Genomic DNA, 17,603 nt, shown 5'->3' with positions numbered 1-17,603 from the left:
CACTCCCCATACCTTATTTATTAGATGATGTATAAAAGAGAGTAAGAAATTGCTTTAAGAGTAATAAATTTCTAAGATGATGTCTAAGAAATTACTTTTAAAAAATAAGCTTGCAATGCATATATGTGTTGTTTTAGTCTTTTAAGAATTTTAAGGTAATTTATTGTCTCACAATCATTTAGAATTACTCAAAAAGCTAGTTTCTTCTATAAGATCACTTCCAATACTTTGTTTCTTAGTGATGCCTAAGATAAGAGATAGTAAGAAATTGATGTTAAGAAATAAGTTTTCAATGGATGCATGTGTCTTGCTAATTTATTAAGGTCTCCTAAAATAATTTATTACCTTCAAATCATCTAGAATTGTTAAAAGAGCTAGTTTCTTTCATAACAAATAGGCTCATTCTCTTTCATCTTTAAATTATTTGTCACATCATCTTTTTTTAGATGTACACCTAATTAATGTCTAAGAAACTAGCATTAGGAGTGGCATAAGAAACAAATTCATTATCTCACATCTGTAAATTGCTTGTCACATTATCTTTTTTTTAGTGGATATCTAATTAATGTCTAAAAACTAATATCGAGAGTGGCCTAAGTATTATTGGCCTCTTTGGAACGCAAGATTATTTTAGAATCCTATGTTTTTCCTGTAAAATTAAATTGATTTTTGTGAAATTTCTATACAATTCTTGTAAAATTTCTACGTTTCAAATGGAGCCCTTGGTCTGCATGGATTGGAACGCTCTTGATTCTATGCATGATATACCAATAATCACGCAGCAGTTTATTCGTATTCCTTCGAGGAAAAGGCAGTAGTATATTCGTGTTTTCTTTCGGCAACAACAGACCGGTTTCTCTTCTTTTTTGCGAGGAAGAGCAGCCCGGTTGTTCTTTGCCATTTCTTTTGCAACAGCTATCATCCTGGACTTCTTTTGTATTGACACCGATGTATCGTTTGTGCGTTGATGTGATACGGAGGAGTACCGGGATGTTTTCCAACTAGAGAGCGAAATGAACGGTCCGAAAATGACATTATCGCGCATGAGTGTTTTTTTTGCGCAGAGAAAATCAAAAGGCTTGGAATCACTCAAAGGGGGGGAGGGGGGGGGGACATTTGCTATCAAGCAAATATTCACTATTTTTTAGAAATCCCATTACAATACGTAGAAGCGCAAACATACTCACACCACCACATACACGTACTCACACAACACTTATTGAAGACGGGAGCTGGGAGTTTGCAGATTGACGAAGTCACCGTATACGTCTCGTTGTCGATGGGTATATCGCCTACCATCGGAAGAAAATTCTTACTAGCGAACATTTTTCTTTTCAAGTATTGTTGAGTGCAAAATTGAAATATAAACTTAAAATTAAGATGAGTTTACGAGTTCAAAACAATAATTTCAAGTTAGTTTTGGGGTTGTAAAGTATTTAAAATCTAAGTTACAAGATTGTATCTATAATTTGAAACTTTCATCTAATAGAGAGTGTTCATTAGTTAACTAATAAATGGATGTGTTCAATAGACAAAAGCTCGAATGATTCTATCAGAAGAATGGATCTGTGACCTCCTCAATTATAGAAGGCCTCCCCACTTTCTTCTTCACCCTCTGGCTAATTCATCACTCTTATTCTTCTTTGCTTCTGAACTTGACATCGATGAGCTATGCACACCTACACTTAGGGATGAAAGCGGTACGGATAATTCCTAAATTCGATCTGATCCGAATCCGATTTTTAAGAATATGGGGAGGAGTTTTAGTATCCAGACGGATTTGGATTATCCGAATCCGAGTGTGTGTAAACGTGGATTAGAATTTGGAAATGGCAAAATCCAATGGATATGGATTATCCGACAACTTAAAACGGATTATCAAAGAGTTAAATCGGATTATCCGAATTTTGGACCAAACCAGCCCAACATGCCATGTCATCGAGCCTGCCCAGCTAGCTAGTGCACATGCCCAATTTAGCGGATGCTCCCCAAGGCCAGCACTACAACTGCACCATCGCTGGATCATAGGCCCAATTCATCAGGATCACATGGCACATGCCCAATTTATGGCTGCATCAAGAGCCTGGTCAATTCATCAAAAACAAGATCCAATTTGATGAAGTCGGTGTGGCCAGTGTGCTCACTGAAGCTGAAGTTGGTGTCGCCCTGGAACAAGACCCAATATGTCGCTGCAAGTCTGCAACTGCACCGTCTTTGATCATCCGATTGCTTTGATCATCGCAACCTAAAGTAGTAACATGCGACTATGAAACCTTAGCGGCTAACGCTGGAACTGACTGCCGTCCTACTCACCCTGCTGCCATCCTTCTCCATCTGGAGTTTTGGATGCATCTATCATGTTGGCTGTTGGTTTGAGGTAACACGCAACATGCTCCGAATTTCTAGATTGCATATGTGATTTGTGCATGCCTGTGAAGATTGGAATAGAATGTGCATGTGCATGTGAGTGAGTTCAAGCAATACGTAAAGAAGAACACCTGGAGCTCTGGATTGCATGTTTTTTTTGCCATGTCAATTAATGTATACCTTACTGAAAGTGTTGTTGCCTAATTATTAAATGTTTTTACTGTTCCATAGGAAACACCTGAAAATGACATCTAAAAGAGATACAAGTGCAGCAAAAGGAAGCGAAACTGTGGCTACATCACCCCCAGCTTTAGGTCAAGGGCTTACAACCATGGGTAATGGCGCTCAAACTGAGGCTACTAATGTTGCTATTGTTATTGATCTTGAGGCTATCAATGCAAGAGAGAGATAGAATTGGCAGAAGAAGACCACATCACCAGCCTGGGATCACTTCGGTAAGTATGACAAGTTAGTTGACGATGGTGGCAAGATCGTTAAAGAAGAATGGGCTAAATACAATTACTACTCCTATGAAGCTAAGAGTAATAGCACAAATGGTACATCGGTGTTTTTTGAACCACACTAGGAAAATACATAGGGAGATACAAGGCTAGCAGCTGCTCAAACTAGAGAAGAATGATTCTAGTATCATCACTTCTTTCGAACCTTGTAAGTATGATCCAAAGGTCTCTTTAAGAAAACTTTATTTGGCAATAATCATGCATGTTACCCTTTTAATATTGTTGAGCGTGAATATTTCATTGAATTTATCAAATTCATGCGTCTAAGTTTTCCCATCAAGAGATGCATCACTGTTAGGAAGGATATAATGGGTATATTTCTAGAAGAAAAGAAAAGGCTATATCAGTATTTCAAAACAGTTAATTGCCGCTTTAGCACAACAATGGACATGTGGACATCAAACCAAAATAAGGGGTATATGTGTGCCACTGTTCACTGAGTTGACAAAAATTGGAATATTTAGAAAAAGGATTGTCAATTTCATGCGTGTAGAAGAGCTGCATACTGGTGCTAACTTGTCTCAAGCATTTATTGGAAGCATATTCAAATGGTTTATAAAAAAGAAAATGTTCTCTTTTACTTTGGACAATGCAGCTGCAAATGAAATTGTTGTCAAGGATGTCATTAATGTATTGAAGAAGAAATCACCCCTAGTTTGTGATGGTTTCTTCTTTCATGTGAGATGTGCAAATCACATACTTAATCTGGTTGCTAGAGATGGTTTGCAGCAAATTGGAGATGCAATTTGGGTTATTCGAATATTTGTAATGACTGTGAAGTGCTCTCCCTCGCAGTGGGAGGATTTCATGAAATGTGCAGCGTAGTGTGATTTGGATACAACTAGGGGCCTTTCACTGGATGTTCAAATGAGGTGGAATTCAACCTACACCTATTGAGGGATACCATATATTCCAAAAGTGCTTTTGAGAGGCTTTATGAAACTGACAAAAAAAGGTATGCACAGGTAAATCCATCGGTTGAAGATTGGGATAAGGCACAAACACTTTGCAAATGCTTGAGAAAGTTTAATGATATACCTGAGCAATTGCCAGGTACATCGTATCCAACAGTAAATATGTTTTACAAAAGCTTTTGTGAGATAAAGGCTTCAATTTCTGAGTGGTGTAGTAGTGCAAATGACACTATAAAAAATATGGCAAACTCTATGAAAACTAAGTTTGAAAAGTACTGGAAGAAGTCAAATATTGCTCTTGTTGTAGCTTTCTTTCTTGACCCTAGGTACAAGAAAAGGGCAATAGAGTTTTATATGAGAAAGATATATGGTTCGGTGTTGTATCATGGTAAAGTAGAAGAGTTCGCCGTTGTTGTCAAACAAATGTATCAAGCATATGCTTCTTCTTTTTCAAAGAGTGTCATTGGACCTAACTCTAGTGCCAATGCAGAACCAAAGCATGGCCTTGCCGTGCTTCTCATGCTTTTACCAGTTGTTGGATGCCTCCTATTTGATTATTTTATTATTAATAAATAGTAGAACCAAATGATAATGTAAGTTCCAATTTCAATGGCAACGGTAAAAACAAAACTGAACACTATGGGAGAAATGTGTTGTGGAAAACATTAATATCATTGTTGTATAGTAAGCTGCAAACCCTATCATTGTACATACTGAAATGGAAAATAAAATATATGGAATGAATCTTTTTTGGCTAGATCTTGTAATCCGCGAGGACCATGGTTCATTGTTGTTGGTCTTGATAGATGTCTCTGCCATGTGGCTCTACATAGATTGTGCATACATTACCTTTGAATTGTTTTTGAACCTACGTTGAAATAATGATATTTTGGATAGTGATTATTTGCACATTAACAAAATTGTGTTAGGAAATCACAAATAGAAAAGGCCATTAAACCATGAAGGTATAGTGTGCCCATAAACCATGAAGGTATATTATGACCGTGCCAAGATTCATATCTAGGGGGGTGGTAGTTATTGGCACAACATGTCAAACAAAGATTCTACATCAAATAAAATGTTATCTGAATTCATATAACAGTGAAGATTGACTTTGCACCGATCTTTTCAATCTTTTCTCCAACATATGAGTGATGTCCTTCGTACTTTTTTATGTCATTAACATCCTCTATCTCTCTTTTGGCTAGTGAGCATCTTATGGTTGTCAAATTCTTGTCATCCATCCACACCACCCTTTATCTTGTTAAAACCATCAAATTCTTAGATATATACACAATCACCATCAAGTTAACCGGGAGAACCACCTTTCTCACCCTTCCTTTATGAAGGTAATTAACACCACTTAGCACCACCTACTTAACTCGTAGGTAAGGTATAGACTAATGAACTTGTCTATGTGATTATGGCCTCAAGTAACCTGATTGTCCTACAATCTTGGCATCATCGTAACTTAATTGTTATCAAATTCATCGCTTTCTCCCCTGAGCTTGTCCGAATCTTGGGACGAGGTTCTTTTAAGGAGGTAGGTTTATCATAGCCCAAAAATCTCTTATCATGTCAAGGAGTACTCATAAGTATTATGAGCACCATATTTGAATGTTTGTGCAATAATGGAATGCAATTGAGTTTAAACATAAATTGTTAAATTACATGAGAAATGGTACCTTGTGAAGGAACTTCAATTTTGACCACAGAACATGTGCTAGGTAATAATTTTGTAAATTAGTAGGCCGCAAATGATGAATTGTAGTGTTTCCCCCCTAATTTTTGGGAACTATTAGGCTCTCTAAAAATCCAGAGAAGTTCTAAAATTAGTCAAATTCGAGGAATTTTAATCCATATCTATATTGCCAAATCAAGTAAAACAAGTTAAAATTGGTTGCTAGTGAACTCTAGTTTTCCACAAAAAGTTTTGGGATTTTTCTCGAGCCCTGGCTACCTTGGTCAATTTTACGAGGAAGGCTAAACCAAAATTCGGAATAAAAACAAAGTTACATAGTCTAGTTGTTTTTCACTGGGCTACTCACGGTGTCCTCTCTATTAGGTGGGCCCAAAGCCTCATATGCCCCACCTGACAGCCACCCCTGCCCTGCACCCTCCTCCACCTTCCTGTATCAATTCCTTTCTCTCCTTTATATATTCACTGAAGGGATATCCATCCCCTTCTTCATCTGACCTCATTGCTCTCTCCATGGCAATCATGGAAGCCAACTTCCTGGACCACCCCCGTCCACTTGGCCCCTAGCCCTACATGTGATGCTACTCCACTCCCAAGCCTCCAAGCATTCCAACCATCCAATTGGTTTGCACATGCATGGTGGATTGCACGAGATCAAAGTGAAATACAACACCTCCCATGGCCACTCTCTCTGCTCACTCTGTCCAGCGCGGCTGTAGCAAGCCTCCTCCCCACCCTCTCTGATGCTCTCTTCTGGCCCTCTCCACGCGGGCTTGAGGCATTGTCACATGCTCTGGCCTAGTCTGCTCCCCATCACCGTTCCTCACTCTCCCAACGTGCGCTTTGTCCTGCTGCCGCTCTGATTGAGAGGAGAATCGGACGTTGTAACTCTGGACATGCTTTTTACCGTCCATTAGCTATCAGACGGTGGCTCTATTTTGGCTGATGTGGAACAATGAAATGTGAGAGAACGGGATGCTGTTTAGAAAGATAGAGATTCTAAACTTTGAACCGTGTTGTCTCTAAACTATGAAGTGTGCTTTATGGTTGGCTTGTGTTCTGCATGTGTCTGTGGTTGGCGTCGCTAGCTGGCTGTACAACTTGCTAGCTTCTCTCTATGTTTCGATGCTGCGTCCAGCCATGAAGATGAAATTTTGTTTACTTTATATTGATTTGATGGTTGTACATTGTGAATTATTGATCCATGATTAATTCTCTACGTATGTGCGTATTATCCGAATATTAAAGTTTGGTTCCGCTCCGATTCCATACCAAGTCTGATATCCGAAAATATCCGTATTCGTATCTGTATCCGTGCATTATCCGCTCCGCTCCAAATCTGGCAAAAAAAAAGGATTAGGATATTGGAAAGGTATTATCCGATTTGATCATATTCATTTCTACCTACACTGCCTTACATGTCATTGCCTAACAAACCGTCTCACATCACAATTACACTTAAAACTGCCTCCAACTATTTCCACCACTTTTGGCTGGTCATCCCTAGCTCAACCACCTTCCCGCTCCTATGCACCAAATATTGTGCCACCGCCAGCCACTCTTCCCATATCCCTACCCTTGCTTACCGTCGCCACGATCCAATCTCTTTAGATTGATAGGGAAATTAGTTCATTTTTCCTTTCTAACCTAAGGGATTTATGGTCTAATTCGCTACATTCAGACAAGCCCTTAGAAAGTTGTGGTGATTCAGTGAACTTCATCCTAGCTAATCTTACCCTATCCTTAACTTTCTCTAATTCGATAAGTATTCATTCATGAGCAAAAGAAAAAAAAGGGATGCAAATGTAATGAAAAAAAGGGAAACCTTGATAGCCAAAGAAAAAAAATGGGCCAACAGAGCCCAAACGAAAAATGGTGATGTCTTATAGGCTAATAAGTAACAACTACCCAAGATTGCACTTGCACAGGTAGGATTCGGTTGATGTTACAGTTTGTCTAGGTAGGAGTTGAACTCGTTTTTCAAATTATGTCAATTTTTTTTTAACAGGGCCTCTTTACTTGGCCTTCTTTGAAGACCTTTTTACAGGAGGTGCGACATCCGGTGGGCTCGTCTGCAATCGGCAGCTTTGCCACTACGCTCCTTGCGTGTTCGCAAGTTATGTCAATTGACAGCGCGATGGAAACAAGTCGATTGGATTATTTTGTTTTCTTACCAAGATCCAAACTTCGATTGATCTTGCTTGTAAAACCTGACGAGGCGCTTTCCATATTCCACATTCGTGGATTTTTTTTTTGGTGGGGGGGGGGGGGTGGGGGGGGGGTTGATCTCATGACCCATCATTGGGAGGAAGGAGAGGCCCTAACTGACGAGCTCGAGCTGACGAGGCACGAAAGGCACACAAACTCTGACAGTCTTTCATGGCAATATGCATTGACCTGCTTCTGATACTCGACTCCGGGATCCGGCCATGAATGTACAACACGTGCATTCCTATAGAGCATGGGAAGGAGGAGGGAGAAGCGTGTTCGTTCTCAGAAGTAGAACGCGCGCAATTCTGCGAACAGGCAAGAATAGGCAGCTGGCCAGTCATGTCGAGGTCAAGCTAGCGGCCGTTGTTGGTGGCTTGTTGCGTGGCAAGAAACGGGAGCTTCGACCATCTCCTAAATTAACCAGACTTCCTCAAATCTCTCCGCGCCATTGTTTCTTCAGAATCACAGATAAACATGGCATCTGCCTTCACTGTTCACTCCCTCGCTCTTTCTCCATCCTCTCTGCTTTTGGCCACGTAAGGGCAGAGGGAGAGGGAGGGAGAGAGAGAAAGGGACAGAGGCAAGAAGAAATCGCCGACCATGTCGACGGCCTTCTCGGACTTCGGTCCGCTCACGGAGCGGCGGCGCGCCGAGAGGCAGCGGCAGCAGCGCAGGCGCGCCATGGTCGCCGCCGGCGGTGCGTCGATCATACTTATCCTCATTGTCATGGGCGGTGCGGCAGTCGCGTACAACGCTAGCTCCAAGGACAACGACGGCTCGTCCTCCTCCTCCTCTTCACCGTCCGGCGGCTCCGGCGGCGGCGGGTCGGGGTCAAACTTGCTCAGCGTGTCTAAGAGCATCAAGGCGATGTGCGCGCAGACCGACTACAGGGACGCCTGCGAGAAGAGCCTCGCCAAGTCCGCGAACTTCAGCGCGTCGTCGCCGAAGGACATCGTCCGCGCCGCCGTGGCAGTGATCGGGGACGCCATCGAGAAGGCGTTCGACCGGTCGGGGCTGATTACCAGCGACGACCCCCGTGTGAAGGCCGCCGTCGCGGACTGCAAGGAGATATACGAGAACGCCAAGGACGACCTCGCGCGAACGCTCAATGGCATCGACGTCGGCGGCACGGACGGGCTCACCAAGCGCGGGTACCAGCTCCGCGTGTGGCTGAGCGCGGTGATCGCGCACCAGGAGACATGCATCGATGGGTTCCCCGACGGGGACCTCAAGAAGAAGATGACTGACGCCATGGAATCCGGCAAGGAGCTCACCAGCAATGCGCTGGCCATCATCGAGAAGGCCTCGTCGTTCTTGGTCGCGCTCAGCATCCCAGCGGCTAGCCACCGGAGGTTGCTCGAGGACAACGTCACCGTGCCGAAGCCGGACGAAGAAATTGAAAACCAGCCGATGGTCAGCCACTCGGGAGGCGACGCCCCACAGTGGCTGAATAGGCAGGAGAGGCTGCTCAAGGGCAAGTTCCAGACCAGCCTCACGCCCAACGTGGTGGTGGCCAAGGACGGCAGCGGCAAGTTCAAGACCATCAACGACGCGCTCAACGCCATGCCCAAGAAGTACACCGGAAGGTGCGCGCATGCGCATGCGTGTCGTACATGTGCATGCATGCATGTTCATTTCTCGTATCAAACCCAGCTGTGAAAGATTGAGCATATGCCGATGATTCTTCTGCTCTTTGCGCGAAACAGGTACCTGATCTACGTGAAGGCGGGAGTCTACGAGGAGTACGTGACAATCACCAAGGAGATGGCGAACGTGACCATGTACGGCGACGGCGCCAAGAATACCATCATCACCGGCAGCAAGAACTTCGCCGACGGCCTCACCACCTTCAAAACCGCAACCTTCAGTAAGAAGAAGCGTCACCGTTTGCGCGCCTCATGCACTTCGCGTTTCCTCAGTGACAACACGCGTTCGCGCGCTTTTAATTTGAACGCAGATGCGCTGGGCAACGGCTTCATTGGCATCGCCCTGGGGTTCCGCAACACGGCCGGCGCGGCCAAGCACCAGGCGGTGGCGCTGCTGGTGCAGTCTGACAAGTCCATCTTCCTCAGCTGCCGCATGGACGCGTACCAGGACACGCTGTACGCGCACTCCAAGATGCAGTTCTACCGCAACTGCGTCATCTCGGGGACCATCGATTTCGTCTTCGGCGACGCGGCCGCCGTGTTCCAGAACTGCATCCTCGTCCTCCGCCGGCCGATGGACAACCAGCAGAACATCGCCACGGCGCAGGGCCGCGCCGACGGCCGCGAGACCACGGGCTTCGTGTTCCAGTACTGCCGCTTCACCGCCGAGTCGGCGCTCAAGGACGCGTCCCGCCCCGCCATCCGCAGCTACCTCGCCCGCCCGTGGCGCGAGTACTCGCGCACCCTCATCATGGAGTCCGAGATCCCCGGATTCATCGACAAGGCCGGGTACCTGCCGTGGAACGGCGACTTCGGGCTCAAGACGCTGTGGTACGCCGAGTACGCGAACAGGGGGCCTGGTGCCGACACGGCCGGCCGCGTCAACTGGCCCGGGTACAAGAAGGTGATCAGCAAGGAGGAGGCCACCAAGTTCACCGTGCAGAGCTTCTTGCACGCCGAGCCGTGGATCAAGCCTACCGGCACGCCGGTGAAGTACGGCTTGTGGGCGTGAGAAACTGAGAACATACTTTTTGGCGCGCATGTGTGACTCCGAGGAGACCAGAACATGCGACACTGACGGAAACAGAGGAGATGATCCGATCGTTATGCATGTTGCGTGGTAGGCTACCAAGTCTGGAGCTGCTCAATTGGTGGGGGCTTGTTGAACGATGAAGAGATGTTGCGCTACTGAATTACTGACCATCATGTCCCATGTACATTGTATGACTTGGACTGATTCACTTGTATGTAGTGCTTTGGAACTGTACATGTATCAGATTCGTTTCAGTATACCAGACCATCTTCGTTGCAGAAAAGCATTCCATCTGTCTATTATATTGTTATTTGAGTATTGAAATAAGTCATCGTATTCGCTTTCAAGATCACGAAATTATCACGTTAATCAAAAAAATCTAGACCATTCATTATTACAAACATCTAACCGTCTAGATTAAATTAAAGAATCCATATCAAATATGATTAATAAATAGCTAAATTTGGAATTAAAAATTATGAAAAATTAGCAGTTCGATTTACATACGGATTGGGAAGTAAAATATCTAAATAAAGAGTTCAAATAAAATAAAATAAATTATAATGAAAATTAAGGTTAGAATAGAAAAAAGAAAGATCCATATCAAATATAGCCTTAAAAAAATCAAATTATTATAAAAATCAAATACCTAAATAAAGAGCTCATATAAAATACAATTAATCAAATGTTATCATAACAAAATATCTCAGCAAGAGTAACCACGCTATTAACTTGTGCAAGTTATCTAAATAAAAGGTTCTGCTCAGCCAGCCAGCTTTCCCAAAGAACTGATTTGCTATTATAGGGATTTCACAATGTCACGACAGAACTTTTACAACGAAAAATGCATGGATGCGGCTATGAGCGCCTAGTAAAATTTAAATTCAGGTCAATTTCAGGGGAATTCAGTCGTGATACAATGGACTGGAGGTGATCTCCAGGGTTATCTGAACTCTGAAGAAAAGGCGAGCTGTTGAAAGCAGAAGTAACAGATGCAGTACTGATTGCAGGTTGCAGCCCCTCTGTCCTCAGAACAAAACAGAGCACAAACCTGCAAAGAAAACTGAATCTCCGCCATTGCCACCGACTTGTGTTTAAAATCCCCAACCAAAAACTAATTAATCCACCATTTGTTTCTTACATTTCCCTCCACAGATAGTATAATGTATTGTTCGATGTAGTATGATGGTAATAGTAGCTCTAGATCCCTGGCACCACCAGCACTCAGGACGTGAGTCCGGCCGTGTACTTGACGCCGGTGGTGGGCAACCACATGTTGCCCTCGATGAACTGCGCCACGGTGAAGTTGCCGGCCTCCGAGGGGCTGGCCATCACGTGGAACCCCGGCCACTTCACCCGCGCACCGACGCCGGCGCCCGGGCCGGTGTTCATGTACTCCCCGTAGTAGAGCGTGTCGAGCGCGAACTCCCCGTCCCACGCAAGCCACCCCTCGGGGCGCACCACGGCGCCGATGTATGACTGCATGAACACCACCCGGGAGTACTGCTTCCAGGGCCGGCCGAGGTAGGTCTGCGTCGGCGCCGCGGTCCGGTTGCCGTCGCGGCCGGCGGCCAGGAGGTCGTCGTGGGCGGAGACGTTGCAGAACTGGAACGCGAAGCCGGTGGTCATGTTGGCGTCGAGGCGTCCCTGCGCGGTGACGGAGTTCTTCTGGTCCGGGAGCGGGAGCCGCGCCAGGAGGGTGCAGTTCTGGAAGACGGCGGCGGCGTTGCCGAAGACGAAGTCGACGGTGCCGGTGACGCGGCAGTCGCGGTAGAACTGGCGGAGGGAGTGCGCGTAGAGCGTGTCCTGGTACCCCTCGAAGGCGCAGTGGTAGAAGACGGAGAGGTCCGAGTCGCACCGCAGCGCCACGGCCTGGTGTTTCGCCGGGCCCGCCGTGTTCTCGAACGTCAGGTCCCGCGCGATGAAGCCCTTGCCGTTCACAGCTGCATGCAGGTGACAGAACCGGGGTCACGTCAGATTCGTGGCTGCCCGTACTACAAGTACCAACTCTGCTGCTGTTGCTGCATCAAACTAAATGATTGGATTGAACTGCTCGTCAGGTCAGTACTCATTCAATAAGCAGGTCAATAGAGGCCTCCAAGCTCCATGCACGCATGTGATCGGCACCTGTTCATGCCCCTTGAGTGCAGAACAGGCGGTGAGGTGAGTCTCGTCTGATTGGGGGAACAAGGGCCCACAGGTCATATGGACAATGACGTTAATCAATTCGGTCATGCAGTGCAGCACCAAACTAACGCGCCCCTACTAATCTAAGCATAAACCAGCTGAAACAAGGGAGTTTCAGGTGCACAAGATTATATTGCTGAATATATATACAAACTTAATCTGATCCTTTACGCCTAATCACAACGGTCTAAGTTGGAGGTTAGAGTTCCAATCTCACTTATGTAGTTTTTTATTTTAACCAAGTCAGATTAGACCTAAGCCGACCTAAGTGGAATGAGAGAACACCTCCAACATGGGTCATCACTCATATCAGATCCGAGGAATATGATTGAATTTAGGCATATGTTCATCAATATGATCTTTTCCACCTGATATTTCCTCAGCTAGTGCAACGTAAATGTTTGGCACACCAGCCTGCTCACAAAGGGGCGAGATAACAAAAGCTGCAAGGGTTCATGATCCAATCCATGTGACTGGACAAAGTCGGAGATAAGAAGGCGAGTACATGCATATGCTAATCCGCAGGATGGCTGGATGCCCACAGAAGCAAAAGATACAGACTCTCGAGGAGCACCAGAGCCTGTTTCCTCGAATTGTTGTTGTGTCGGTGAGGTCTCGGCCCGCTCTGCGACTCGTAGAAAAAGAGATATTTAACTTTTTACCACTAAATAGCACGTCTTCAAATGAGACTCTTCATTGTGCTTTATAACTTGTCACTGGAGAAAGATAACTTCTTACTCATTTTGTCACTTTCACTGCTTGATCAGTGGCACCAAGGTCATTCCCTTTTTCCCCCTAGCTGATTCTTATCCCACCCTCTCTTCCTCTCCGTCGTTGATGCCATGCCCTCTACAGTAAGCTCCAGCTTCTCGGCCATGCTTGCGCCGGTGTGCCGCGGCGCGACTAATCCTCGGGGCCCCTTGTAGATGGAATGTGATCTTTTGACTTTATCAACTGGTGAAGTCAATTGACTTCAAATTAACGTGAACAGTTGAATTTAAGTGGACAGATCAGATCTGATACTACACTATATTTGCTACACTGTTTATCCGTGACTATACCGTGCTAAAGTCAGAGAATTTTGATCCCTAGTAGATGGCATTGTGGCACCGCGTTTCTATGCGCCAACCCTCGAGCCTGGTGGCGAAAGTAGACGCTCATTGCTTCTTCCTCCTCCAAACCCTCTTTTATTCTTCCTCTCCCTCCTCTCTCTATGCAGCACCAATAACGGGTACCCCAGGTGGATCCGCCCTTGCTGGTGCCGGTGTGCCCGCCCTGGAGGTGCACTGGTTCTTGACCGGAGTGGCGGAGTCTAGAGTTCGGCAAGGCCCCCCACGCCGCCCATGGATATCGCTATAGCTCACGATCGGGTTCATTTAACTCGTGGCTGCAGGGCAACCACCCGAAATCCAGAACCAGCGTTAATGCTGCACGTTGCGTATTTAAGGCGAGGAGGATGCATGGTGGCAGGACTTGCGAGTGTACAAGTACCACACTGACAAGGGCAATATTGTATGGAACGGACGGAGCACAAGTGAAGTGTGAGGCACGAGAACCGTGCGCTCCAGTCCGTTTTAAGACGGTGCGCCAAGAGACGCTACTAACGTGACACTACCGGGCCATTGCCCGCAAAAAAAAAAAAGTGCCACTACCAGCCCTCGGGTCGGTTAGTACGTACCGATCAACTTCCCGTGCTTACCTGCGACACGTTACCACGCCTACGTCGCAGTTGGGAGTTGTGACTTACTGATATGCACCGCGACGTGACCGTACCACAGTCCACAAATCCAACAGTGGCCATCTTACGTACGTCGACACCAGCGGCGGATCACCGGGGCTTTACCCGAAGCACTTGGAGCCCCTCCCCTTAATTTTTGGTGTAAAAGAGGAAAAAGAAGAAGAAAAAAAGAGAGAAAAAGAGCAAACGAAAGAGCCCCTACTTTAGTTCTGGATCTGGCAGTGGTCGACACACGTCTCATCGTTCATCAAGGTGGTGATAATGTGAGCCTAGTGAGCTTATCTCAGGTGAATCTACCTCAGCGAAACGTACAGAGCAAGCGCTAACACTAAGAAGCTAGTTGAGTTCACTTCATACTTCTCTTTTTTTTTATAGAGCTCTAACTCTCACATCTATATTAGACTTATATTTATAGTCTAAGGTAAAGTGATTTAAATCTCTTTTTTTAACTAAAATATAAATAGGTGACTCACTCGACCATCTTCGATGTATCCATAGTTTTAGCTTCACGAATTTTTAAAGTTAGAAATACTCAACTTCAAAAATTCTTAAAGCCGGAGCTATACCAAACATGTCTTTATACCGGTCTTTGCTTTGACCGTGCACTTGCTTACTACTATATCTATTCTCTTTTATTTTACTTGTCGTTTATGACATCGATACAGTATCTAATAAGCACGTTTGATTATTATTTTTGATTCGATAAAAGTTGATAAAAATTACTAGATGATATTAAAGTATTTTTCATGATAATAATTACTATTATTTTTATGTGCCAAATCTTAATAGTTTTGTGCATATTAATGGTTAAAGTTTCTAAAGTTTAACTACATGTATTATAGAACGATATGCGTGTCACCACAATAAGATGGTCAGCTCCTACGATGTATCCAGTTATCCACGATCAGATCAGATGGCTGTTGTTTAAACGGTTTAAACTAACACTATCAAGCCTTGAACTTGTTTGTTGAATGATGCTATGCACGTTTAAATCGACTCCGGCATGGTCGAGTTTTGACGAACTAATAATTAGGAGCACAACGATAGAGCAGCATAGGATGACGCACTCACCGACGGTGGCGCTGCGGTACGTCGTGTAGCCGTCGACGTAGTTCCGGTGGCCAGAGATGACCGTCGCGCCCATGCCGTCGCCGACCAGCATCAGGTTCCACTTCTTCTTCTTCACGTCCACTGTCTCCTTGTACACGCCCCTCTTCACGTAGATCACATACCGGGCCGCGCTCTCCGCCGGCGCCGCCTCCACGGCCGCGCTCACCGTTCTGAAGTTCCCGCTCCCGTCCTTCGCCACCACGGCGTCCACTGGCAGGCCCCCAGGCCCCACCGGCATCTGTAGCAACCGGCGCTCCCTGGCGCGCAGCCAATGCGGGGCCCCCTCGGCGAGGCCGCGCCGGTCACTCAAACTGACGCGGGATGACGTCGCAACAGCGCCGGCTTCGCCCGCGGCAACCTGGCCGAGGCCGTCGGTGAGGAGCGACGTGACGGCCTCGAGACCGGTGGCGACGAGCGAGCCGAGCACGGAGCCAGTCTCGTCGAGGCCCTCCTTGCAGGTGTCCTGGTTCCCGAGCGCGCCGCTCAACCACGACCGGAGGTCGGAGCGGGCGTCGCCAGTGCCGAGGCGGCCGCCGGCGGGGGCGCCGCCTGCCCCGGCGCTGGTCGGGTGCGAGGCCGGCGATGTGGTGGACATGGACCACGACAGCTCGTCGGAGGACAGGTCGAGGAGGTCGAGGCAGTCGGCGACGGCGGAGGAGAGGCGGAGGTCGCCGCCACCGAGGATGCCGCCGATGGGGAAGGACGAGATGATGGACGCCACGTTCTTGATCGCGTCCAGCGTCTCGCGCAGCGTGGAGACCAACCCGGGCGAAATGCTCTTCGACCCAGGCGATGCTGGAGGCGCGAGCGCCGGCTGATGCGCCGGCGATGGTGTCAAGGGGTGCGCATTGGTAAGGAGGAGTAGCAGGGAAAGCACGAGGAGGAGCTGCGCTATGGCGTTCAGAGACGTCGATGCCATGGCTCGCACTAGCTAGCGAGAGGGTGTGGCTGTGTGCTCTGCTCGGGACAAGGGTTTATAGAAGTGTTTACCCGCTCTTTTCGCAGTAATTGAATCCATGATGGGGAAAAGACGGTGATGACCAGACGGATAGGAGCTCGGACAAGTGGAGAACATGGCGCCGGTCTCTCGAGCTAGGACATGGTGTCGTGAAGAGTGCACCGAAACTGAGCTGAGCACTGATCAACAGTTTTGGTGTGTGTGATGTTGCTGAACGGGTAAGGTCGGGAGTCAGGAGCCAGGACTCACTCAGGTGTAAGGACAGGAACCGGAGCTACGCCCACAGGAAAGAGGCTTTGGATGCTTGCTCTGCACTAGTAGCTGTTACGGGTGCTTTTCACGCGTAGCCATCACTCAGTTGCTTGCTTTCGAACTGACCAGTCCAATTAAAACAGACTAAGCCATACCTGATAACACGTTTTACGATTTGATCGATCACCCTTTCATCGCTTATCGCCCGCAAGTAATTCAGACTTGCATGCAGTGCCCAAAAGATCAAGAATCGCTGCGCCCAGCAGCACTAGTACTTTCCAGCCACACTGGCACTACCAGTCCAGAATCCAGATCGACCGTTCCCCGGCCTCGCATTCTCAAGTATCTTCCTTGCTGCAGACTCAAATATCTGACCCATCTTGTGTTCAGCAGTTAAAGAAGCGGTACATACAAGCACTTGTGGTATGCATGTGGCACTCGTTCCGTACGCGTCTTTGCGACACTGCTCTTTCTGATCATTCTCACGTTCTCTCGTACCATCTGCCCGCCTCGCTTGGATCTAGCTGTGCGCGATTGTTCCATCGAAATATCGATCCTTCGGCGGGAAGCAACTGATACGAGCGCCGGCTGGCCCCGCAGCTCGCCGGAAGCATATGCATGCATGCGCACACCAGCATTGGGCGTGTAAAAGCACACAAAGCGTGCCGCTTTCTCTGCTAGCCGCGCTGCCAGGAGCCAGGACAGAGGAGACCAGTAGGGGATGCTCACCTCCAGTGGGAGAAATAGAAACTGAATAGTTTCCAGAAAAAAAAAACTATTACAAAGTGCCCGGCCGGCTCCAACGACAGCAATAAACACGCGCACGCAGATGGTTTGAGGAGGAGACTGATGTTTCACTGTTTCGAACAGGCACACTGCCGCCACCGCCGCGTCAGTTGAGCGCCGACGTCGCTATCGGAATGGAGACCTGAGAATGAAAACGAGACGGCTGGCCGCGGCATGTGAG

At 46.9% G+C, this 17,603-nt stretch overlaps 2 protein-coding genes across 2 annotated transcripts; one reads left to right on the top strand and one right to left on the bottom strand.

The window, feature by feature from the left end:
- The first annotated feature begins 8,312 nt into the window (after positions 1 to 8,312).
- LOC133896350 (pectinesterase-like) lies at positions 8,313 to 10,556 on the top strand. Its single transcript, XM_062336938.1, has 3 exons — positions 8,313 to 9,298; positions 9,419 to 9,579; positions 9,670 to 10,556. Exons 1-3 carry the CDS (start codon positions 8,313 to 8,315, stop codon positions 10,368 to 10,370), a joined length of 1,848 nt encoding a protein of 615 aa, XP_062192922.1. The 3' UTR covers positions 10,371 to 10,556.
- Positions 10,557 to 11,236: 680 nt separating this feature from the next.
- On the bottom strand, positions 11,237 to 16,636 carry LOC133894863 (pectinesterase-like). The gene is made up of 2 exons (XM_062335045.1): positions 15,388 to 16,636; positions 11,237 to 12,334 (listed from the first exon to the last, which is right to left on the bottom strand). The coding sequence occupies exons 1-2, from the start codon at positions 16,343 to 16,345 to the stop codon at positions 11,616 to 11,618; spliced, it is 1,677 nt and encodes a 558-aa protein (XP_062191029.1). The 5' UTR covers positions 16,346 to 16,636; the 3' UTR covers positions 11,237 to 11,615.
- Between the last annotated feature and the right edge of the window lie 967 nt (positions 16,637 to 17,603).

Source organism: Phragmites australis, chromosome 16 (assembly GCF_958298935.1).
Source record: "Phragmites australis chromosome 16, lpPhrAust1.1, whole genome shotgun sequence".
NCBI classification, from domain to species: domain Eukaryota; kingdom Viridiplantae; phylum Streptophyta; class Magnoliopsida; order Poales; family Poaceae; genus Phragmites; species Phragmites australis.
Note: the sequence above shows the minus strand (reverse complement) of the source record. Positions and strands in the feature narration are given on the sequence as shown.